We start from the raw sequence: 26,003 nt of genomic DNA on the forward strand, positions 1-26,003 counted from the left end.
CATGGGATTTATTACACACGCGTGTACATTCCCCGTGCCCGAGCCATGTCACATGTTCTAGCCATGCGCCAACGCTTCCTTTTAGAATATAGCTCTTGGCTCGGGGTCCTTATTGTTTTTGGGAGCGGGAAAATATTAAATCTGAAACGAGGCTCGTCCAACATATGGAACAGATTGAAGGCCCCTCCGCTTTTTTCCTTTGCCCCCCCCCCCCTTAATAAGAAAATATCTTTACTAGCAAGAGGGTGACGGGGGAGCCCTGGGCTTTGGGGAAGGACATTGCTCGACTCGGAGCCGCCTGCGCTTTCGAAAAATAGACTGTTCTGGGCTCAACTGAGTATGGAAATGGGGGGGGGGCAGGCATGTCTAAAGATCATGTGCTGTTGCAGCACTGAGTTGGGGTGCCGGGGGGGGGGCAGCCAGGGGCTGTGAGGGGGCTGCAATGCGGCCAGGCCACGCTGAGGAGCGGGACACAAACAGAGAGCTGTGCACGTGAAAGCCAAAGCGATCCCCACAGCTCCAGCCCCTCAGCCCCAGCTGCACCCCTGTCTCTGACAGCCACCTTTGACACTGTTCCTTATTCAGATGGAAGAGTGGGAACCCTCTGCCTGGTTGGCTTCTCCCCCACAGGCAGGGGTTGAGCAACCAGCCCATCAGGGCCCAGTCCTGCCCGATGCCCTTGGGACGCATCAGGCTGGGAGGTGGGGGAACTCCCATCAGGTATCTGTGACGTGAAACTGCAGAGGGTGGCGGAATCTCTCAACTGGGGGGGAAAGGGTATTTTTATTGATCCGGCCATTTTTATTCACATCGCAGTGGAGAGCCCCACAATTTGCCCACCTCACTGATAGGCAAAGAAGAGCTGCTATCCTCACTTCTCCTGGAGTCCAAGGCCAGGACTCTTCCCACCCGCCTGGGACAGCACAGAGCAGTCAGGTCCCTGGCACTGACCCAGTAACCAAAGCGTCCCCCGGTACGGCAGCCAGGCTAGACTGGAAGACAGCAAGAGATGGAGAACCCGCCACTTCCCTTGGTAATTCCCCCATTTTACAGCTGAGTAAACTGAGGCACAGAGTACCTCAGCAGAGGTGGGGTTTGAACAACTGGCACCCTACCCACCACCCCATCTTCCCTCACACTGGGACATGACCACAGCTTGTCCCCAACTATTCAAAGCTGGAGGTCACTAGCTCGCTCCGGACAAAACCTCGAAAGCCGAACACCGGCACCTTACTCGCCAGCCTCTGCCCAGCCAGCCCTGAAACACATGGGATGAACCGTCAGCATGGTCTAATGAACACAAGGAATCAAGGCGTCCCTCTGCCCCCCACGGGATCCCTCCCGAGCGGCGTCTACACGACATCGCCTGCCCTTTGCAGACACCTTCCCTCTGCCGAGCTCCAACGCTCTTCTCTGGTTTTCATTAGCCCCTCCCCAGAGTCATTCAGCATCCCCAGGAGTCCTAGGCCTCCCCTACACCGGCTCTGACCCACTAGGCCCCACGCCTCCCCAGTTCTTAGACGGCGTGGGGGATAGGCCAGATTAGAACATCCACTGCCAGCCAGGGGAGCCAAGTACGTGTGCATTCGAAGGCTGCCCGTGCCAATTAGCCCCTAGACCTGTTTTATTGCCCGGACTTGAAATTCCCAACAGAATCACTCTGTCTTCAACAGAAATGACATCAGAGGCTCCCACTCAATCTGACATCCTCACCGTGCTAATTCAGGGGCTGCTGCTGCTGGCTCTGAGGGGCTTTCACCCCAGGACAGATGCAAAATACTTTTCAGATCCCGTCTCTCTCCCGGATTAATTCTCCTTGGGATGCCCTTATTCCCAAGGAGACACGGGCATTTATCGCAGCTATAAACTCTACCCTGAGGTGGAGTTGGGTGACAAAAGGATCTTTTGGTTCCTTGCCAAGTTTGAAAGCTTGGAGCGGGGAAATTAATTTTGGGCTGAATCAAAAATTAAAATTTTCCAACAATCTAAAAATTTGGAGAAGAGGGAAAACTCATTTTGAGTCAAACTAGATGTTTTGGACAACTTGAAATTAAGCATTTTGCTTCAATTTTGAGCCTCTTTTAAATTTAAAAAAAAAATCAAACTCGGACATCGTGAAACAAAAATTAGTTTTAAATCAAAAATCTGAAACATTCAGATCTTTTGGGATTTTTTTTTTAAATGTCCCCAATGGAAACAGTTCATTAAAATCAACACACATTAGTGGAATGTTGGGGTGTCATCAACTCTGCATTTTTCACCCCCAAAAAGTTTAGATCAAAGAATTGTGCACAGCTCTCCACCTCCCAACTGCGAATACGTTCACCCAGCTTCTTCTTATTATTACAGTAGGATCTAGAGATCCTCAGCTGCACAGACACTGAGTGACAGATGGTCCCTATCCCAAAGAACTTCCACTCAATACCTAATGGCTGTAAGGGGAAACTGAGGCACAGACCGGTGAAGTGATTTGCCCACGGTTGCCGGCAGAGGTGAGCACAGAACCCTGGTGCTCTGATGCCCAGCACAGCGCCCCATGTGTAAAGTCACACAACCTCTCTGGCTTACCGCCTAGCCCTTATCTTAAATCACTGATTCTCCCAGCAAACCCAGTTTGTTTGTCATTCATAGGATCAGGCCTTGATTGTACACAAATCTAACAGTAATCTCTTCGGGGCAGGCCTGCCTGGCACAATGGAGGCTCTACTCTAGCTGTCCACGCTAAAACTAATGATAATTATTAAACGGACACTGAGAAATGGCGCAGGCCCCAAATGAGCTTTTCCTTTAAAATTTAAATTTAAAAAAAAAATCATTACAACATTTTTTTATTCTTAATCAAAATGCCTCTTTAGCGTCTTTGAACACCCTTCCCTTGTAACATTCCTGAAGGTGAAATTCACCTATCTGTAGGGAACTAGCCCACGGCTCCAGTATTCTGTCAGTCCTCGAAACAGATCTTTTATTGGAATTTGGCTGAGGGACACACCCTGAGCTGGGGTCAGTTTTACTCTTTGGCATCAGAGAGTGAAAGCAATTTAGAGACAGAAAGAGAGTGCAATTGACCAGACGTTGCCCCCTATGGAGAGTAAACACGCATAAATCTGGAGGCAGGCCCTGCCCTAAAAATCGTGAGATGAGCTTTACAATCATGAAATGTTTTCAAAGAACAACAAAGATGCAGCCTGTGCTTTTTTATTTGCCTTCTGATTTTTATTAAGCCTGTACGGATCATGTTTTTAAGATTTTCTCCACAACCACAAGGGCTAGAAATGGGGCATTTTTTAAATTTTCTCTCTCGTTTTATTTTAATTTAATTTTTGCAAATGAAAGCCAAGATTCCCCCAAAATTTCCCCCAAAAAGGAGATGGGGCTTCAAGCAAAAGATTTTAAGTCAGAGATTTTTTTTCAAAGCACCAGAGTTGGCAAAACTGGTAAACGGTGAAGAAAAGAAAAGAATAATAATTACAATCTCTAGCTCTTCTATAGCAGTTTTTCATCAGTAGATCTCAAACCGCTTTACAAACAAAGTCAATATTGTTATTCCCCATTTTACAGATGGGGAAACCGAGGCAAGGGACAGTCAGCCAGCAGGCCAGTGCCAGCAACAGGAACAGAAGTCAGCTCTCTTGATTCCCATTATAGCACCCGCTGCAGCTTATAAAACACATACCACAATAATGAGAGAGAGAGAGGGATCGAATGAACCCAGCCCAGGTCTCCTGAGTACGACTAAATTAATTTTGTTTTGTTTTTTTAAGTTCTAGATTCAATCGCTTAAGAAATGTTACTTAGTAACACGGGAGAAAAAAATTAAATCTGAGTTTTCACTTGGGTAACATATTGTAATTTTGTCTTCTAAAAAGGAGCTGCAAAAAAACCAAAACAACCCACCCCCACGCACGGAGAAATCGGATCTAGTTCAGAGATGCTTACGGCCAGAAGGGACGAATCCGATCTTCTTGTCTGCCCACCTGCCTAGCACGGGCCACAGGATCTCGCATACCAATTGCTGTAGCCAGACCATAAATCCTGGCTGAATAAGCGCAGGTCATTTAGACTCATCCCCCTCTCTGTTAAAAATCTGCACCCATTCCCAGTCTGAATTCATCTCACTTCAACTTCCAGCCGTTGCAGCTGGTTTGTCTGCTGGATTGAAGAGAGGATAGTAGCTAGTTCTGGGGGTGTCTCTGGAAACTCTATGAGGGGGTTCATAATGGCTTCCATTTAAAATAGAGCTGGGTGAATGACAGACTTGTCCGTTCGTTGGCAAACTCCAAGTCAGGGCAGAGGGATAGTTTCGGGTCAGACCGAAACAGAACATTTTCAAAAAATTTTCCCCAAATCAAAAAGTGCAGGGAAAGAATCTAAGTTCAGGTCAAACAAAATGTTTTGTTTCAACACCAAAATGGTTAGTTTCAATTTCAACTTCTTTCAAACAATTTTGAATTGTGTTTTTAATAAAATTCATGAAAGTTTTGAAAGAAGTTGTTTCAAGACGAAACAATTGAAATGTTTCAATTTCTTTTTGATTCCCCCCCGCCCCCCGAATCAAACAATTCAGCAAAACTGACGCAAATTATATATATCTTCAACAACTACTGAAAAGCAGCCACCCCTGGGGAGAAACCAAAGCAGGTGTTCTGCCCCGTTTACCGGGGCAAAATGAAATGTAACTTCTCCAAATGAAATCCCAGGGATAATTTATTATTAGAGGATAAATCCCCATCCCTTGAAGCAGTTTTTCCCTTGCGAGGGCAGGACTGGATCGAGAAACCTTCAGCTAGCCTGAACAGGGGAAATAACTTGGCAAATTGTTAATGACGACGCTGAGGGTGAGTGATGGAAGTCCCAGTGTTGCAGGTTGCCTTGGCTGTTCTAACACTGACCCGTACAAGTGATCATGATGAGCGTGGTATAAAATCCTATATAGAATAGAATAGAGGCTAATCAAAGGTCTAAGATCAGGGGGCGTAGGAAGGCGACTGAGATCGCTTTATGTGGAAGGAATGCTAGGGGTTTGTTGGAGCGGCGTGCACACACACACACACACACACACAAGGGCCCGTTCCCTTTTCAGTTCAAGGAGCTCCAAAAGCCACGAAGCAGCAACACTAGCTTTTGGCCTTCGCGTTAAAAACTAGGACCTGCAGCCAAATCATTTACAACAGGCAGAAGGGAACGGGCCACCGAAAAATCACAGCCCGGCGCTCGCAAACGAAAGCATTTGCTGCCAGACGCTGGGATCCAGAATCCCAATCTTCTCCAGCCATAGAAAGATTTCCCCCCACCCCGGCCTCAATTTTAAAATCTGACTTCAGAACCGTCCCTTTGGCCCCTGTGAAAGATGACCCAAATCCAAAGCCACCTTCTGCAAATGACTCCTGCTTTTCTGCCAAGCAGAGCATAAGACCCTGAAGCGAACCATCCCTGAATTTGGGGGGGTACAAATCTTCCCATCTGGGCTTAACAACTTGAGCCTCCCCTCTGGAATTTTTGAGGCCAAAAAATATCCAGCACAAGATGTCCGAAACCCATCTGCAGGTTGCAATCCCTTGTCCACCCTACACTAAATCCTCTCTCTTACTGAGTAGATCTCAAAGTGCTTCATAATCTTTAATGTATTTATCCTCCAACCCCCCTGGGAGGCAGGGCAGGATCTTATCCCCATGTTACAGATGGGGAAGCTGAGGCACAAAGAGGTTAAGCAGCTTGCCAAAGTCCAGGTCTCACAAGACCTAAGGAAGAGCCCTAACCACAGATAATTGTCTTCCACTTAACCGTCTTGTGCATTGTTATCCATTCAGCCGACATTCCGCACAGGCGGGGCTCCCACTTGAGGAACTTTACACGCCTGAGGACGTGTTTCCAAGTTCAAGCCCCAGACTGGAGCTGCTTTTCAGAAGGGATGACCCCCCCCCCAAATCTCCTGGAAATCTGTGGGAGATGCTGAGCTTCCTCTGGAGCAGGGAAAAATCAGACAGGTTTTGTTTCAGTCTTTAAATGGGAATTTTAAGAGCTTAAATGTAGGGGCTTCTCAGGGTGGAAACTTTCAGCTTTGATACATTAATAGCATCCGTGGATTTGAAGGCTGTTCTGGTCATCTAGTCTGACACATCTTTCATGAGCTAAAGAGCTGGGACTACGTTCTACAAACGTGCCTATCCCCACGCTTTCAAAGGCACCTATTTTTCTTGCTAAAAAATACATAAAATCGCAGGGGATTTGGAATTTTACAACTCCCACATACCCACATTTCTAGGTGTTTTCAAGCTTTTTTTGGATTATATATACATTCTTTTTTGCCAAATCTGTTTAAAATCCCCCCTCCGCCCTCCATTAGAGGCAACACTGTTTTGCAACTGATGCGGCCTCTTGAACTTTGCTCCGTTCAGATTCACACTAACACTTGCCAACAGGGGAAGGGGGGGGGAGAAGTGTCACTTTTTTGTGTGTGTGTGAATCCAGGCAGCTCAGAGAAAGAGACTTCTGTCAAAATAAACCGGGGTTGCATATGCTTCGAAGGTAGAGCCAGGCAAGAGTTCGGAAGGCATCAAAAGTTACTTTACAGAGAGCAAAATCTCGGCTCTGTTTAGATTCAGCTTCTCGGAATTGCTTCCATCTCCTCCTCCCCTCTCCCCCCACCAAGCTCTACGAAACCTCTCGCTCCCTCCAGATCGGAGCTGAATATTCAGCTTATTTTTAATAGCGTTGGTTGAATTCAGATGTTCCAGTTTTAAAATAAGAATTCTTGGCTTCCGAGCACCAAGCGCTGACGCAGAACTGCCTTTTCCCCTGCACTGATCAGCTCTACTCTTGGTGAAATCTATCCCCAGCCAACGAGCCCTCCACCACGCTCCTTATAAACCAAGGTGGGAATGCGCTGTGGTTAATTTCACCATCCCACTAGGTAACAGCAGCACAGGCCCCGATCTGAATGCACAAGCGGCCTGAATCCACTTCAACTTCGGCAGCTCAGCCCAGACCTGAACTCCGCTATAAACCGAGTTTTGCCACATTCAGCACGGCCATACGCCAGTTCCACTTAGCACTTTAGACAGAGCCCTGACAAGCACCAGGCAAGTTACTGGTCAGAGATGCTTGTGTCAGGCATGTCAGTGGGAGTTTTGCCTGAGTGAAGATTGCAGGATGAGCCCCATTTGTTAATTCATCTTGCAAATTTTACTCCCCTGGGCAACGCCACCAAAGTCAAAGGGGACTTAGCAAAGGCTCTGTCATGAGTATTGGGTATAGCATGAGGCCGTTTAATCTGTGTATTTAACAGCCCAACAAGGATAATTTTGTTCAGTGCATTAGTGAACCGCGCTGATTTTACAGCAATGACACCAGTCAGCTCCCCCCAAATCCACAAAGGTCTTTGGTGCCTAATGTCCACGGATTTCCTTCGATTGATTTCAACGGACGTTAGGAGCCTAAATAACTTTGTGGCTCCAGGCCCCAGTGCCTAAACACAGATTTGTAATGGACTCCCATCACTTGACATAACCCAGCAGCCTCATTTTTGCACCAATCTCCCCAGGAGGCTGGTGCAAAATTTAACAGGTGAGCCAAGCACGTGATCATGGGATCGGAACATACAAAACTCATCAAAACCCAGGGGAATTGCAACATGACATTCACCAGGCCCTTGTGCCTCCGACCCACCACTCGCTACGTCAGCTTGCTACCACGGCTGCATATAGAGAGTCCACAACAAACAAACAGCTGCCAAACTACTCCCAAAAAAGAAAGGACAAAAACCACCATCTCAGGTTCTCTCCAAAGCCCCCCTGACTGCCAGGGGGTTGCCCCACATGAAGTGAGAGAAGAATTTGACCCTGTGATTTCATCTAGGCCTCAAGGTCACTTGGTGTAACATGTTCAAAAGCTCCTAGGGGGACGTCTACTCTGCAATAAAAAACCTGGGCATCGAGTCCAGGTCAGGTGACTCGAGCTGCGGGGCTAAAAATCACTGTGTAGACATTCGGGCTCGGTCTGGACTCTGGAGTCCGGGCTCTGAGACCCTCCCCGCTTGTGGGGTCCCAGAGCCCAAGCTTCAGGCCAAGCCTAAACAGGGTCGACACTGCAATTTTTATCCCCCTAACCCAAACCCCGCCAGTCTGAGTCACCGGACCAGGGCCAGCTGCGGCTCACCGATTGCAGCGTAGATGTTCCCTAGGTGACTTAAGAGTTTAAGACCCATCGTCCAACACGATTTAAGCACTTAGACCCTTAAAGCCGAGTGGCTTTCAATGAAACTTTTGCTGCTACGGGCCAGATTTCAAGTATTTAGGCACCTAACAATGCAGATAAGCAGCTAGACCCTCAAAGGTATTGAGGCACCACAGATATTGCCTTCAAGCTTTCGAAGATCCCATTAGATGCCCATCTGTGTCTTTAAACACCAGAATACCTTCGAAAATCGGGCACTGAGTAGCCTAAATTTCACTGAAAGCCAATGGGATTTAGGGTCTTAAATCATTCAGGCACTTTTGAAAATGTTATCCTTGGTGACTTTTCAGAAACTTTGTTAACGTGCCCAACATCTCATCTTCCCGCTGCTTAGCCACTGATCGCTCATGAGCCAAGTCTAAACATTTCTAGGCCCGATCTTCCAGCTAAGCAAAGATTTCCAAGCAGCCAGTCCTATTCCACCCGCACAATCTGCAATGGTTTTATATAGCCCACTGCATTTGTTTGTTCATTTCAATTGATTATGTTCAAATTAACACATACCCCTCCGCACATCCCCCTTCTTCCCCACACAATGTGATGGGCTTTGCAAGACAGGCAAAAAAAGAGATTGCTCACAGAAGGACAGGTATCTGAATGGATACGAATTATTTCACACCCCTGCAACTGTTTTTCTTTCAGATGTGTCAAGGCATACCCCCACCTCCTTTCCCAGTATGATCTAAAATTCACGGAGCTTTGAAATAAAGTGGCTTTGCAAAAACTTGTCTGTAGGTTTATCAAGATATAAGAAATAAAGAGGTGCGGCTTCTTCCTTTGTGTTTGCTTATTTTAAATTTGCTCTCAATCTGCAATATGAAATTAATATGAATATGTCAAATTAATACTTCAGTGTTTCAACTGAAGCAGCTTTTCATTTGCTTATAAACAAATACACACACACACACATAACTATAGACTTCAGGTTAAGGCACTGGGATACAGGACCTGTATATTGAATTCACAGCCCCTAGGTGACGTTGGGCAAATCACTAAATTTCTCTGGGCCTCAGTTTCCCTTCTTTTCAACCTCCCTTTGTCTGTTTTGTTCATTAGGCACTGATCCTGTCATGCACACAAGTGCATAACTTTCCACTCATGACAAGTACATCGAATTACATGCATACATCTTTACAGGAAGAAGGGATTTTATATTTGTAACGGACCATCTCTATCGCCCCTCTAGCACAAAAGGGAACCAATTTCAGTTGGGGCCTTTGGGGCTACAGTAATACATAATAATCCAACTAAAATATATATATATACACACATTGCAGTAACCTCTTTTTCCTTCGCAAAGCTGTATGTACAGTATCTCTGCTCAATCTTCATTTCAACTGAGGAGGAAGCTCAATATTTTAAACAGAGCAAAACCAAGATTGAATTCAGCTGTTGGTATTTTCAAAATCCCCCAACCCCATTTTTTTTTTCCTCCAAGAGACAGGCAATTTCTTCCCCTGGTCACTGTCTAGCAATCAAAAAAACAAACAAGAGTTGCACTGAGGAAGGGGAAGCCATGGGTTAAAACTGTTGCAATCAAATCTTGTATTTTAAATAAAGTACGGCTGGAGCACTAGTTTGTCATAAAACAGACCAAGACGACCTTTCCTGCTGCCTTCCCAAAAACGGCCCATAGTCGCTTAAAAGGTATACCCTCACTCTGAACACACAGCACTCTGGGCAAGTCTTTTTGTGCAATATACAGTGCAGAAAAGGAACTGGCAACGTGGCAATGACCCTTTAAAATAAGAAGTCCAGCTCCTAGCGCAATAATAAATAAATAAATAAATAAAAGCTTTGTTCCAGTTCTGGCTAAAATATTCCCCTAGCAAAAGGAATTCGGATTCCTGGCTGCTGCTTTTAAGTTGCATGAGCCTATTTTCTTTCTGAGTTTGCTTTTAGAGTGAATTTTCCTGTACCGATATATTACTTTCTTCCATACACACACGTACACACCCTCTTCGCTGACAGTTCACATTCCACCAGCCCAAAATACTAATCCGAAAAAAAAAAAAAAAAAAATCAAGAAGTAAATAAATTGCGGGTGGTTGCTTTTCTTTCCCTCTTTTTTTTCATCCCTAAATTTCATTTGCTTTTTATCTCATTGGGGGAAATAAAAACAAATCCGCACTTTGGAATAAAACTTGGCTTTATACCAAGTGTTCTGGACTTTATCTCACTCACCCCTGTATAAAAATATAGTTTAATTGTGTTCTCTTATTTTATTTATTTTTGTAAGGGTGTGGGCTTAGCAAAAAAAAAAAAAAAAGGAAAATTAAAATTTTTAAATGGTGTTAAAAATAACATTCAGACAGTTTCTTTTGAGCTACAAATCCTGTTAAATTTAAGTTTTTCTCACTAGTAATAGAGGTTTTCTCATTCAAAAAGAAAAGGGTGGGGGGGTAATTTGACATCTCTTGAGTATATGCTTTAAACACAACCTCTGTCTTAGTCAAACTGCCCAGGCCACTCAATTCAGCCCAAAGAAGTGCTCACACTTGCTGAAAAACTCGACTCACTACAGCATGATCCCTTCTGAAGAAAATACACATACACTCACCCAGGCCCTACAAAATCAGCAGTGTCCTATCGACTCCAAAGTCAGGACAGGGCAGGGTCAATTTAGTACGATTCTTTTTTCAGACAATTCTCCTCTTCTCCGAGTAGCCTCTACATGCATTTGATCTCTTTACCCAACAGCTCTGTGTTTTGGGGGGGTCATGTTGCCATTTTAAAAAGTAAGTGAGTTGGAAATATATGAGACCTTTTGTTTTTTATGGCATACCACATGAAGCATAAACAATTGTCCAACATTACTGTCACACACACAAAATAGACTGTAATCTCATATATGATCTTTCCACAGACTCTCAGTCCCTAACCATACCAACTCATTCAAGACAAGTAAAACATAGCACTGTTATGACATTACATTATTCTATATATTGAAACATCTACACAGATTTGACCTGACCTTTTTTTTTTTTTTAAAGGAGGGGGAGAGGGGGTTATATTGATGTGGTTTCAGAATAATTCTGGTGTGGTGACATTTTAAAAGCAAATTCCTCTTAAGGGGCTAAGGGAACTAGACTGGTTCCTTTTTTAAAGCCAGGATCGACAGCCCCACAAAGTTGCAAAGCAAAATCATTGACAATTAAGTCGGTCATTTCCCTCCCAAGCCCCTGCACGTTTTTGCTACGATCTGGCTGTGCCCATCACCCACCACGGCTTTATTTTGTAAATCACACTCACCGTCCAGACACCATCCCTAAACACACACCGCCCCCCCCCCCCTTCCCTCCCTGGAGTTTGTAAAGTAAAAGCAAAAGCAAAATGTTGAGGCAGAGGTTCGCTTTGCAGAATACAAAGAGCTCCTGTTTGCTGCTTTGGAAGGGAAAGTATTAATAAGAGAGGAAATTATTGATTCTCATGGCACGTACCATTATGGTGCAGGGAAATTGCCCAAACATCAGAAACCCATTTTTTCCCTCTCTCTAAAAAAAGAAAACAAAAAAACCAAAACACCACACACACACAGAAGGGAGGAAAAAAAACTCCTCTCAAGTTTCCACAAACCCTTCGACTTCTTGCAGCGGAAGCAGGAGAAGGAAAATAATTATGCCTTAGCCAAGGCAGGAGGAGAGAGCCTCGCGCAGTTACCGATCGGCCCGGGGAAGAGGGAAGGAAAAAAATGGGGGGGAGGGAGAGAGAGAGAAAAAAAAAAGGCAAAACAATTTTTTTTTGTCGCCTGACGTTGGAAAGAAATCGCGATCGGCGCGTCTCAGGCTCTCGATCCTTCCTCCTCGGCTGGATCCTTTTTTACTCTAACGTCTCGTTCAAGTTGGAAGGAGATTGGCCTGCAAAGCCTGGAGATATGCCACCTTCTGTGCCGCCCGATTTTGCAACACTTCCAGATCGAGCTGTGCACTTTAGGCGAAGGGAGGGGGGGGAATACGGGGGGGGGAGAAGAGAGAAAATGAGGGAGTGAAAGAGCCGGAGGGGGAGAGAAAAGTCTTTGCACGGGGAGTTGTGCAGTAAGTTTGTGTTTGCGCTAGCAGCCTGGGGGCAGGCAGGGCTGGGGGTGCCGGGTTTGGGGGTGCCTGGGTTTATCCCCCCCCCCGCCGCATTTCTTGCGGTCTGCTTTGCCGCCGGCTCTCCGGGGGCGGCCGGGGGGCACTGGGGGGCGAGGGCAGGGGTAGGAGATGCACCTTTGGCTGGGGCGAGCTGGTAGAGGGACAGGAAGCCCAGCGCGGCGATGCTGTGGCCGTGAGTGAATTATTAATCGCCGGGCGGCAGCAGGCAGCCAGGGGGAAACCCGCCCAGGGCGAGGTGGGGAAGGGGGGCACGGCGGAGAGGGGCGAGGTGGAGAAATGAGGGGGGGATGCCACGGGGGGAGGGAGGGGGGAATGGAGGAGAAGAGGAAAGAGGAACTTGGGGGGAACTGGAAGAAGGGGGGAAAGGAGGGGAAAGCAAAGGGGGGAAAGGAGCCAGCGGCTGAGACAGAAGAGAAGCGGGGAGCCCCGCACCCCGTCTTCTCACGGACACCCCCCACCCGCACGAGGCCGGGCTCTGGCGGGACCCGATCCTGCACCACTGCGATCAATAGGAGCTGGGGAAAGGATCCGGCCCCTCGGGCTGCAGAGGGAACGGCAGGGCTCCGGGCTGGCGGGCGGGGTGTAAATACAAAGAGGGTCTCTGCCTTTCGGAGATGGGACAGCCGGGCTGGGGCGCGGGGCTCGCTCGGTTTAGGTCCTGGGGGGGCGGGGGGGCAGAGGCAAATCTCTCAAACGGGTCTGGGCGAGCGAGACAGGCAGGCAGGAGGTCCCGGGTCCTGCTTTTGCCCTCGCCTGGTCGGGAAGCGGGTCTCCCCGCTGCACAGTTGCGGCTGCCGGGCTGGGTCCCCCCCCCCGTGTTGCAAAGGGCGCCGTGTGTCCACAGCAGCAATGCACCGCTTCGGCTCCTTCCAGGCCAGCCCCACACCTCCGCCACCTCCCGGCCTGCCTGCCTGCGCACCACGCGATTTTCAAAAGCCGGTGTCCCGCCTGCGCGCATCACCCTGAGCTCGGGCAGAGGCTGGAGCTGGACCGAGCTGCCCCGCGCAAAGTGAATTCCTGCCCTTTGCCTCTGCGCCCCGCAAAAACAATTAGCCCTCCCCCCCATTTTATTGCTGGGGGGCGGGGATCAAAGAGCCGGTATCTTTGCAAACTTGGGGGGCAGAAACGCAGCCACCTGCCCCTTGCTCACGCTCGCCCCACATGCCCACCCCAGGAAGGCCAGGCAGGGTGTCTGTGAAGGGACAGGGCTCTTGGCCTGCCAGCCGGCCGCTGCTCGGCGGCCAGGGGGGCCGGGGAGCTGTTTAGTTACTGGGACAGGCCGGGGAGAGGCACTTGGCGTGACCTGACCCCAGCCCGTCACCTGCAGAGCCGCCCCGCCGCAGCCCCTGGGGCTCCGCACACCGGGCAGGCTGGGTCCCACCTACAGCTGCGCGCAGCGCACGTGGCTGTGGATGCCCGCCGCGGGCCTGCTCGGTGCAGGTGCTTTCTGCCCATTAAAGTGTCTTTACCACAGCTCGGGGGGGGGGGGGGTTACCAAAACTGCCTGCAGGATCCACCCCGCACCCCAGTCACAGCTGGACAGGGGGCTGCGAACACCCGCTCTGCAGAAATTGTGCAAAATGGCAGGAGAGGGTTGAAAATTAGGCTCCACTCCGGTTTCCTATAAGGAAAAGCAAATCTAGGGGCTGCCCGGGGGGGGGGGGGTTGTTTTTTAAAGGCACCCCCACCGCTAGAAATTCAAAACTGGGGGGGGGGAGGGAGGATTATTTCCAAAAGGTGAAAAGACTCGATTAAAACAACTCAATCTGGCCGGAGCCGTTCAGGTAACACACGGAAACGGTGCTGGGAAGTGGGGGTTGGTTTGGTTTTGGGGGGCGGGGGGATGGTCAGACTCAGTCCTGCTGTAAACTTGCGGGAGGGGCGGGGGCGAGCTGCCGAAGGGACGGCAGCGGAGGGGGCAGGTTTCCCCCTCACTCCTGCCAACCCCGAACCGGCCGCTCGGGCGCAGCGCGACGCTGCGGCTCCGCATCGCCCGGGCGAGTCTTTCCCCCGAACCGGTGCCGCAGCGCCGGTGTCTGAGCCCCACCGGCTGAACCCGCCGCGCAGTGCTCCGGGGGCCGTGACACCACCTCTCTCGCAAGCGAACCTTCGCCTCGCTCGGCTCCATCCTGTGTTTATCCTCAGAGGCAGTTCGCAAATGGCTGTTTGCATTTGCCCCAATTTGTCTGAGTTTCTAATTAAATTGCCACGCAGACCCTAATCCAGCCTGACACTCCGACTTCCCGAGTTAGGCAGGCAGCGCGGTGCGGGTTTGGTGTCAGCCTTAATAACACTAATTATTGCAAACAAGGCTCCTCGTTGCCGCTCTCACAATATTTTTAAACAGCTCCCAGCTAACGGGAGCCGCTTCTATTGTGGATAGGAAACGGTCTCGAGCCGAAAGGCGCAGAGCCGGGCTGCTGCACCGGCGTGAGGCTAATTCGCTTTGCGCCGATCACGTGCGGCCCAGGTTTACCTGCTGCGGGCACGTGGAGCGACGGGTTTCTCTGAGCGCTTGGGAAAATGCAAAGGAGTTATGGGGTGGGGAGGGGTTCCGAAGAGAAACACACTCTTTTTTGCGCACCATTTTAGAATATATCGGCCAAGTGTCCAATCCCCCACGCCCGCCCCCAAAGCCCCTAGCAAAATCAAGGATATTTCTTTGTGAAGGGGGGGGGTCAATGAATAGAAACCCCCCACTTTTGAGTCCTCGCTCGGTTTGAAGGGGCTACAACCCTCGCCCTCCTTGTCTCTGAAAATAGGCTTGCCTGTTTTCTTCCGAACAGGCGCAAAACTAAAGCGAGGGAGTAAAAAGAGACTCCCTCAAAGCCGAAGGGCGAAAGCTAACGTCAGAGAAACGCACTCCGACCTGAGAACCGATGTGGGTCTAAGTCCTAAATCTGCCTAGGTAATTCGCTATTTTGAAAACATGAAGCCCTCGCAATTACTGGAGCTGCCCGGCTGCCCTCAGCGGTTCATGTGTGAGTTTTACCCGCCCTGGCGAGCTTGTCTATCCTTCGGATCTTCGGTGCGCGATCGATCTGCATTGCACTAGATTCCCATGGAAGTTTCACTCCGCTTTAGCTACAAAGTGCGTTTGAACCGGACCATTTGCGGGTCGGAGAACGTCAAAGAATAACGCCTGCGGAAGCGCAGATCGCAAATGCGGATCAAAGCAGCGTTTCAATCCTAGAGCGCCCTGCTTTTACACTTACACTGGGAGAAGTAAAGAAGTTTCGGCTGGTGTTTGGAGCTAACCCCACTACACGTAGTGCAATAGTACACGTATAACACAACCCATAAGATCGAGGAGGGGGGAAGGTGCCCAGAATCCTTGGATGCGGATTTCTTGAATTAAATAAGCCCCAAGCAATACAAAAACCAACTCAATTCTCCTGTAAAGGCTTCCGTTGTTTTTCTAACTATTAAAAATAAAAGATCTGAGACTGGCGCAGACCCGTTATGCAGATGCTGGCTCTTCAGGTTGACTGGAAATGCCTCCGCAGACAGGAATCTAGTAAACCGAACTCGGAACTCATCCGCCTCACACTCAATAGAGTTGGAAACTCAGAAGCTAACGAATCTCGGCCATTCAAATGCAAAATCATTGCATTCGTTTTCTGCCCAGGAAAGCTTTTGGAGATCTTTTCACACTCCGCTTTCCTTGCTTGGTTTTTCCCCCCCCACCCCACGACAGTCAACTTGATTCTAAGTAAGAGGGGGAGAGAGCCGGGAATTTTCTTCACTTGCTGATTCACAGATTTCGCTGGGCAGCTAGAAAAAAAAATTCTTTCAACCCCAAAGCAGGGGGGAAATGTTGCCTGTTATTTCTGCAGGCGCTGTATTGATAATTGGGGTATTCTAGTTCAGTACCGGAATTGGATCGTGACGGTCTGGTTTATTTTAGAAACGAAAGTGCATTTCCCCCCCTCCCTGGTGTGCTTTTACAAACAAATATCTAGTCTAACAAACAAACAAAAGGGGAGATTTGGACGGCACTCGTTTTATTTATTTGGAAACATATTTCCGCATCAATCTACAAATTGGATTGGATTTTGAGCCGTGGATTTGGATAATATTTTGACAGACAATTTCTCAAAACAAAAATTGCAGTTTGCTTCGTAAACATGTCAAAGAAAAAAAAGGAAAGGGGTGAAACTAGCTTTAATTTTCCTCTGTAACAGGGACAATTCGATTTCAGAATGATCGGAGTCGTTTGCATTTACATTGCAACATTTGAACCTGTGTGTTGCTGTTATGTTTTCTCGACGTGGATCGAAATGTTTAAATTCTCCCCTTGTAGGAATTTTCATTCCCAGTTTGCCAGCAGTTTTGTAGCATTTTAAAGGGGGAAAAATCAAAATAAGGAAGCAAATGGATCTGATTGATCAGACAATGGGCATAAGCAATAGAACAAGTTCTGGATCTCAGAGCTAGACAGAAGGACTTCGATTTGAGGGGTCAGAAACACAAAACTCTCAGGGGAGTCCTTGAAAATAATTGTTTTATAAACTCAAAAAAGGGGGGAAAATGTTGATTTTTGAGCTGATGAGAAAGAAAAAGTTACCTGATAAATAGCTCTATCTGTGTGTGTGTGTATTCTTTCTATCTGTGTCTGGTAACTTTTTCTTTCTCGTCAATCAGTCAGAAGCAATTTATTCTTTCCCTTGCAGTTTATAAAGCAGTCTCTCTCTAACCCATATCTACACAGACGGAGATACTTGTGCCTCTAACAAGCCCTGAAGAAGGAAGAGCTCGGTGTAAACTCGAAAGCCTGTCTCTTTCACCACCAGAAACTGGTCCAGTAACAGATACAACCTCGCCCACCTTGTCTCTCATCTCCTAGGACCAACCTCTCCCCCTAGATCTGTGTGTAGGTAGATTTCTTTAGCGCGGGTACATACATTCTCCCTCAAGGTAGCATGACCCCATCCCCTCTGCGGGACTTCTCAACCCCCAGGTATGTGGTAGATGGCAGCAATGACTCCGTCACTAGCATTTACAGGTGTCGGCTCTGGTCATCATGACAAGGGCAGAAATCACTCTGCAAAGGCGAGCACATGTCACTCTCTCTCTTTAATCAGTGGGGGAAACTGAGGCACCCAGACGAGAGACTTGCCCAGGCAATGGGGCAGGGGGTAGAACCCAGGCTTCTCTCCCCACCCCCACTCTAAGCACTAGACCTCACCCCTCCCAGAGATGGGAACAGATTTAGAACCCAGCAGTCCTGCTCTAACTACTACTCCATGCTGCCTGGTGCAGAGCAGACTGACCTAGCTAGGCACTACTACAAGAGCCACCTGGAGTCTCTCCCCCCTTTGCTCTTTCTGGGCACTGGGAAGACAACCCCCCAGTCCTCCATTCAGCACCAGTGCCTGGCACATGCCTGTGGGCAGCAGAGGCCCGGCCTGCTCCCCTCCCCTCTCAGATCCCTCCCTGCCCGGACAACTTCCCCTGGCATCTTCGCCCCAGTGCAGCGTGCTGCACACTTCCCAGCCATGGTGGCTGGATGTGGGGCAGGAGATGGGACCACCCCATCCTCTAGGCCTCCCACAAGGGGCTCAGGGATCCTGCCCCACCTGCCAGCGCAGGAAGGGTATAGAACAAGGCCTCACTGCTGAGTTGTGTGAGAGAAGCCCGGCGGGTATGGTACAGTGCCCCATGGGGCTCTGGGCGGGGGGAAGAGCATGTGCTGACACCCACCTGTTCTGGCCCCCCTACAGCCCCATGGGGGGCAGCGTCATCTGTGCCCAGGCCAGAACTTTCAGCAGGGTCCCCACCGCCCTGAATTTTCTAGGACCCAGAGTTTAGCCAATGTAGAGAGGAGTTACCGCTCCAGGAACAGCCAGACCGATGGGCCATCTAGCCCAGTATCCGGTCTGCCCACAGTGGCCTGTGCCAGGACGCCTGGGTTCTACCCCCACTCTGGGACGGGAGTGGGTCTAGTGGGTTAGAGCAGGGAGTCAGGACTCCTGGGTTCTCTCCTCTGCTCTAGGAGGAGAGTTGGGTCCAGGGGTTACAGCAGCAGACTGGTCAAGTGCCCCTGGCTCTGAGTGGGATCCCGCTCCCTGCAGCCGGCCCAGGCTCGTGCCTCACTCTCTGTGCTCGTGGACGGATGCGCTAGGCCCACGGCTCAGGCTGCTGGCACTGATGGGCCAGGGCGGGGGGGGCGCCTGGACCCATTCTTTAACCCTTGCCCTGCAGGGTGCCTGGCTCTCTGAACAACCTGACTGCCAAGGACCAGGCGTGGGGAAAGGCACAGGCAGGCAGCGCAGAGCTGGGACCAGGAACATTCGGTGCCTCAACTGCCGAGATGAGCTCAGAGCTAGACAGGACTCCTGGGTTGCTTCCCTGGGGGTAGTCGCTCCCCCCCACCCCCCGCTCAGCTCACTCCTGGGTGAATCAGCGAGGAGGAGCGGAGCCAGGGGAGCCACGGGACCAGGTTGGCTAAGGGGTGTGGCAGGGGTAAGCGGAGGAGTTATCACAGCCAGCTCTCGTGGGGATGCAGCCAGGGAAGGGTCGGTGGCACCAGAACCAGCTGGCCTGGCTGCCGGCCCGATTCAGCTGCCAGCGCCTTTTTTGACCTGAAATAGCCCCCCCAAAAAACCTCCTGCCCCCCCGAGCAGGGACAGAACCGAGGAGTCCTGCGCGTCAGTCACACAACACCCCTCACCCTCTCCACACGTGGTGACGTCGGCAGCACAGACTCTCGGGAACCCAGAGATGCCCCGAATCCTTCAAAGCTGTGCCCCGCGGGCACTGGGAATGGGCCCACTACACAGGAAAAGAAACGTCAAGTGTGTCTCGCGGAACTGGCTGGCTCAAGGGCCAAGGAAAGAGACACGGGGCCTTTCCCCTCTAGGGGTGCCAGCTCCAATCTGGCCCCAGAGCCAGGGGATATGGGGCCTTTCCCCACTAGGGACCCACATCGATGCAGGCTGCATAGAACCGCCGGCCTGCTCAGCCAATATGAAATGTGTTTGCCAGCATCTCCTATCGGGGTCCCTGAAACCCTCCATTCCCCCCTTCCCTCTGGGTCCCCCACTCGTATGGCGCAAACCCCCAACCCCTGATCCGCCACTACCTACCTCACCCCTCACTGCCTGGAACTCTGGGTGGAAACGTTTCATTCCCTGATCACATCCTCCCTCGGGGCCTCTGGATTTGTGGACTCTGGGGAATGAGCTAAGGAATCTGGGACACTGTGTGATCCTGCCCCCACCCAACCTGCCATCCCTTGGATTTCAGGAGCAGCATTTCCAAATGCCTCCCATTCTGTGGGATCATTTTAGGCCTGGCAGGGAACAGGGTCTGGCTGGGCCAGGAGCTGGGCCGGGCTGGGGTACCCACTCTATGCGTGGCAAGGTGGCACATTCAGCTTGCCTGCCCTAAAGTGGGAGGGCCCCGACCTGCAGGACATTTCATGGATTCCTAGATCCCAAGGCCAAAAGTGACCACCTGGTCTGACCTGCCGCACAGCACAGGCCAGAGACCTGCCCCGGAATAATTCTCAGAGCAGAGCTTTTAGAAACGTGTCCACTCTCAATTCAGAAAATCAGCAGTGATGGAGAACCCACCACGAGCCCTGGGAAAGTGTTTCAGTGGTTAGTTACCCTCCCTGGTAAAAATGTTCCCCTCATTGCCAGTCTGAATTTGTCTAGCTTCGATTTCCAGCCACTGGATTGCATTCGACCTCTCTCTGCCGAGAGGCCATTAGTAAATATTTGTTCCTTCCTTAGGTACCTACGGGCTGTGATCAAGTCACCCCTTAACCTTCCCTTGGTTAAGCTAAAGGGACCGAGCTCATTGAGTCAACTGCGACAAGCTTTTAATCATTTTCGCCACTCTTCTCCGACCCCTCCAACATCCTTCCTGAATTGCGGACACCAGGACCAGACCCAGGATTCTAGTGACATGCACAGAGGGGAAATAATCTCGCTGTTTCTACTGGAGATTCCCGTTTACGTATCTGTGGTTTGCATTAGCACTCGTGGCCTCCACGTCACCCTAGGAGATGGTGTTCAGCGGATTCCCCACCACGCCCCACAAATCAGAGTCGCTGCTTCCCGGGATAGAGCCCCCATCCTGTCAGCAGGATTTAGGGGTTGTTCCTAGACGGGCACGTTTACATTTGGCCATATTAAGGCATATTGTTTGCTGGCACCTAGTTTACCCAGGCCAGCCAGCTCTCTCTGCAGCAAGGACCTGCCCGCTTCGCTATTCACCACTCCACACCTTGGGGGTCACTGGTGAACTTTAGCAGTTAACGTGGGGGCAGCCGGGACGCTCCAGCTCTGAAACAAGCAAAAGGGGGCTCAATGGCAACCTCAATGGCTAGTCCCAAAGCCTCTCCTCTGCCAAGTGCTCGAACTCTGGCTGCCTGAAATGTGCCCTCAGCTCTGCATTTGGCCACTCTGAGCCCTGTGGCTGTATGTTTGAACGGAGCGGAGCAGCTCAGGGAGCAGGATGGTCTAGCGGGTAGATCAGTGGCCTGGGAGTCAGGACTCGTAGGTTCTACACCAGCTCTGGGAGGGGAGACTAGTGGTTGGAGGGGGGGTAGGAGCCAGGAGCCAGCCAATGAGCTGTTGTGTGATCTCAGCCCCAGTCCCCCTGGCGGTGCCCATCTCCCCTCCCCCAGCTCTGCCAGTGCCCCTCAGTCCTGACCCACTGGCCCCGGCCTGGGCTCACAGCTCTGCTGGCACCACTCATGCCCAAGTCACAGCCTTACCCTGCCATCCCCTGGAGCACATGGACCATGCCCGGCCTGGGGCAGCCCCATCGCTAGGGTGATATCAACCTTATCAGTGGGACATGAGGAACGAGGAAGCTCTGGAAGCAGCAGCCTGGCCAGGCCCAGGGCTCCGCTCGTTAGTGAGGCTTCATTAGAAGGCAAATATCGGCTTCTCCGATCCTGCCCCTGGGCCGCCTACATCCCCCCGTCGAGCCGGGCCCTGGGCTCCCTGCAAACACCCCGCTAAGGAGAACCTCCCAGCTGCTGGAGCAGGTGAAGCTCTCGATCCCCAGCTCTGCGAGAGGCAGGGATCTATTCCTGCCTCTGGGAGGGAAGCAGGGTCCAGTGGTTGGAGCAGCCAGGACTCCTGGGTTCTCTCCTTGTCCTTCGCCAGAGTGGCTGCTTAGAAGCTCAGGTTTTTGTCTCATTAACACATCCTTCCCACAATAAGCGCAATCCAAGCCCCTCCCGCACAGAATGCCTCCCCCAGCCACCCGGCCCCACGGGGAGACACCTGCTTGCCCTGAGGTTCTGTTCCCTGGAATGTACCCTGGGAGCGCGGCGCAGGGCACAGCCGGCGCCAGCTGCTGCCCCCGCTGGTGACGTGCTCGGCGCACCCAGTGCGGAGCGGCAGGCGGGTCTCGTGGGCCAGGCCGGGGACGCAGCACAGACACCGAGGGCCGGCGGCTCGGTGTTCGCGGATTTTTTACTCATGTAAAAAGCGATGGGACGACGCTCTGCTGTGCCAGGGACCCTCATCCCCCACCCGCAGCCCCCCTGCAATCCCAGCTCTGGTTTCCCTTCACCCCCATGGCTCTGCCGCTGCTCCTCAATCCCGACCCACAGACCCCTGCCAGCCCAGCTCTAGGCTCTCCCCCCTCAGCTCAGGAACGAGCCCTTTAAACAAAACCAGCTGGATCAATGTTGGGTTTAAGCCTATTTTAACCACAGCACAGTCCCTTCCCCCTCTCCCCCCCGTCAATTCCCCCGAGTCCTGCCCCGGGGTGGAAGCTGGGGGTTTGATCTCCATGGGCCATTTGGCCTTCAGCCTCCATGAGCCCTGGTTAGTGTCCAGTAAGCAGAGGGCCCCTGGCGTTGGGGGCAGGGCTAGGAGTCAGGACTCCTGGGTTCTGTCATGGGCTAACCACTGGGCTGAGACCCAGCAAACTTGTTTCATGCAAGGGACTCCCAGCTGCCAGACAGAGACCGAGGCACAGCAGTTGGCGGCATCGCTGCTCTCTCACCACTCCCCCCTGTGCCCAGCTGGGTGGCTGGGCAGGCGCATTTCCGAGGGGCACAGCGCTTGGCAGCCCCAGGAGATGCCCGTCATGGCTGATCTCAGGGCACAGGCGGCCTGGCTCTGTCTCCCCCTGTCCCATGAACAGCTGAAGGAGACAAGCCCAGTGACAATGAGGCAACAGCAGAGTTGCTTTGGAGGAGTCTAGCAGGTGGCGATGGGGGGGGCTGGAAGCCAGGACTCCTGGGTTCAATCCTCGATTCGGGGGAGGGGAAATCTAGTGACTGTTCCGGTTTGCAAAGCATAGGGGAAGGTGTGTCGGGTTGAATCCACGAGATCTAGCCTCGGGGTCCCAACCTGCCCCTCAGCCCCCACTCTGGGCACACCCAGACCTCCAGCAGGGAGCCAGGGCAGGGCCTGAGCCCCCTGCTCTAACCACTAGACACCCCTCCCCCAGTCAGAGATCGCTACCTCCTGCTATACAACTGCAGAGTCCTTTTTTGGGGGGTGAGCCTATGCTGGCAGAGCTCGGGGGGGAGGGGGGGAGGAAGTGGTCGGTCACTGCCAGCCGAGCCCCTCATGCCAGCACCTCTCCCAGCCGTGCCCTGCCCTGGATTCCTCCTCTACCCAGATGTTTCCTGGCACCAACAGCTGGGAGGCCATTTGCCAGAGCAAATGCCTGAGGGGCAAGATCATGAATATTGATGGGGGGGGCTGTCTGGCATGCAGGCTGGACAGCTGCGCCATCCCTCCCACACCCACCCACCCTTGCGGCCTGGACCCAGCTGCTGGCAGGATCGGTCTGCGCCCCAGGACGGATGGACGAGGACAGACAAAGGGGTGTAGTGATCACCTGTTGCCTGGCTGATCCAGGGCCTTCGTAAGGCCACTCCTCCTTCCCAGCCAATGTCCCGCCCTCATTAATCACCCCCACTTGACCCCCTTGGCTGGAAAGAAGGGCAGGCAGCCTTAGTGGTTAGAGCAGGGGGCTGGGAGCCAGGACTCCTGGGTTCTCTCTTCCCAGCTCTGGAAAGCAAGAAGCAAAACATTTCAAAGGTGAAACTTCCTCCCCCTGTTTGCTCAGGATCCTGCCCCTTCCTCCCCCGTGCACTGCTAACCAGCCCCTGGGATTGCTGAGATGCCAGCAAGGGGCAGAGGGCATGGGCGGGGGGTGTCTGCTCAGCTCCTGCATTCCCCACAGGGGCGAGGCAGGCTGGGGAGGCAGCAGTGGCGCCTGGCACAGCTCCCTCCCAGCGGGCTGCCCGGGCAGCAGACACATGGCGGAGTGGGGGCTGTTCCCACAGAGGGTATCAGCCTCTTCCTCCGCAGAAGGGTGGGACAAGGGGCATCTGGGACCCCTCTGCCAGTCCCAGCCCCCCATGAATCCCAGTCCAGCCCCCACTCCAGGGGGACTCCGAACCTGCTAAGTTCCCCAGTGCAGCGTTTGCCCGGTCTTGCTGTGCCCCGCACCCCCACCCCCTCCCAGGGACACTTGCTCAACGTGTCCACAGGGCAGCAGTCAGTTTAGCCAGCTCAGGATAACACCCGCCAGCTGGAGGAGCAGGGGGCTGCAGGTCAGGAGTGAGGGGCACCGGCAGAGCTATGGCTGGGGGTTGAGACTCGGGGGCGTCGGTTAGAGGGAGGCCAGGGAAGCAGCTGTCTCTGGGGAGGAGCAAGACGAGTGTTCCCCATTTCTTCTGCGGGACAGGGAATGGTTTAGAACTCCCGGCAGAGAATGACAGCCAGGGCCAGGGCCCCAGTAAGGACAAGTAAAGGGGAGGTGGGGGGACCCCAGAGCAGCCGGAGATGGCACAGGAGGTGGGGCACCATGTGGGTACAGGGTATGTTTGGATGGGCCAGGGAGGGAGGCCGGAGCAGGGGGCGGCTCGGCAGCTCTGAGTTGGGATGACTCACTCTCCCGTCAGGCCTTTGAAAAGGTCTAAAAATAAATCCCTGAAGGCCCAAAATAGCTTCGTTTTCTCCATGGCTTCCTGTCCCCAGGCGCTCGGGGAGGCTGCGCCTATGGAATGGTTTCAGGCAGCACACCCCAGGACGCGGCTGCCTCTGGGGCAGGGCACGGCAGCTGTTTCTACAGAGATTCCTCCCGCGGAGCTGAGATGCAGCCCCCCGGGGCTGGGGCACAGGGCTTGTTATATAGGGACCCCACACCAGGAGTGGAGATGCAGCAGCCTCTGGGGTGGGGCAGGGAGGCTATTTATACAGGAGGGCACAATGGCTGGAATTGACACAGAATAATCCTCTCTGTAAGGAAGGTGCATTGGAAGCGTCGAGGGCCACCATTTGTCAGGTCCTCTAGTTTGCATCCCACTGGGGTCAGCACGGACCACGAGGCAGATGGGCCCCTACCGAGCCCCCCCACTCCCCTCTGGCTGTGGGAGGGGGCGGTGTCTGGTGACTGGGAAGGCTGGCAGTCCAGACTGGCTAGCTCAGAGCCTGCACCTCCACAGTCACTGGGCGTTACCAGGAGGAGGCAGGTGTGGGGCGAGAACCCAGCTCAGCTGACAAACCACCCTCGGCAAGGAGCTGGGGGACCAGGGACGGGACGGCCCTGGGTCAGGCTTGCAGGCGGGAGCAGAGCTGGGGGTTGGGCGGCTCAGGGCTGGGACAGCCGTTGGGAGGAAGGGACACCGGCAGAGCCGGAGCCTTGTCCATCTCGCGGCGCAGTCCAGGTGCAAGCCCGGGCCGACGGGAGAACACGCGCGATGGCGGGCGGCACCACACCGCCTGGCTCGGGCGCGCCAGGGGAAAACGCAGCCATGGCACAGCCCAGGGCCCGGCAGAAGCTGGCAGCAGCCATGGGCCTCCTGCAGCAGATGGGATGGCTGGAGGACAAACAGCTACTTCGGGGGGGGAACCGGGGGGTGGTGAAGGTTCCTCCCTGGCTCCGAATCGCCTGTGCCAGCCAGCTCCCCGCTCCTCCCCCCCCCAGCTCATTTTGGAAGAGGGGGGCTGCTAGATTACCCAGCCCATGGAGTTAATCGCTTTGTGGCTGGTGGGGAAAGCAGCCTCCTGATGTTCTGTTCCCCCCGTAGCTGGGGAAAGAGTGCAATGGAAGAGGGGGGCTGGCAGATACAGCGGCACAGGGGGACATGGGGGGCGCTGCTGGCAGCTTGGCAATCTGTCAGCAACAGGATTTGCCGGCTGCTGCCAGCTGCAGCCATTTGCAGGGAGAGCCGGGCGCCGCGGCAGCCTGGGGGGTTCGTGCAGACGTGGAGGGCACAGCCAGGCCCCCCAACCCTCCTTTGGAAGCTGGGCTTCCCCCAATCGGAGGGAGCCTGGATCGCCGGTTGCTTTGGAGTCAAGCTTGCCCCCCCGTGCTGCCAGAGCTGGGGTGAGAACCCAGGCGTCCGGGTGCCCCATCCTCCTCTCCCATTAGCCCTTTGATTCCCAAAGGACAGTGATTTTTCACAGCTTCCTAGATCCCAAAGGCAGAGAGGCCTGTTCTGGGGGTCAGGTCCAGCCCCCTGCAGAGCCCAGGCCAGAGGATTTCAGCCAGCACCCGGGCCTATCGCCAAACTGCCTCCCTGTAAGAACCCAGCACCCCACTTCTGCTCTGAACTGCTCCATTCACACCCCCACCCCTCACCCGTCGTGGGAGATGGCGCTGCCTTTGGCTGCTGACGGGGAGAGCTGTGGCTATCAGAGATCTCCCCCGCCCTGTGTCATCGCCAAATCTGCCCTCACTGAC

The 26,003-nt window shown here is 52.6% G+C and overlaps 1 protein-coding gene across 3 annotated transcripts in view; it reads right to left on the reverse strand.

Moving 5' to 3' along the window:
* Positions 1 to 26,003, reverse strand: part of NFIX (nuclear factor I X) — a 148,986-nt gene that overhangs the window by 117,770 nt on the left and 5,213 nt on the right. Inside the window, exon 1 of one of the 3 annotated variants that reach the window (XM_067560462.1) lies at positions 11,673 to 11,959. The exons of 1 other annotated variant lie outside the window; for it this stretch is intronic. In XM_067560462.1, coding sequence (XP_067416563.1) covers positions 11,673 to 11,702 — 30 coding nt within the window. In that variant the 5' untranslated portion in view covers positions 11,703 to 11,959. Of the gene's footprint in view, positions 1 to 11,672; positions 11,962 to 26,003 lie in introns of those variants that run through there. One more of the 3 variants, XM_067560461.1, reaches the window with a different exon arrangement.

This window comes from Emydura macquarii, unplaced genomic scaffold (assembly GCF_026122565.2).
Source record: "Emydura macquarii macquarii isolate MOO-44397 ecotype Brisbane River unplaced genomic scaffold, CSIRO-AGI_Emac_v2 contig_2292, whole genome shotgun sequence".
NCBI lineage: Eukaryota > Metazoa > Chordata > Testudines > Chelidae > Emydura > Emydura macquarii.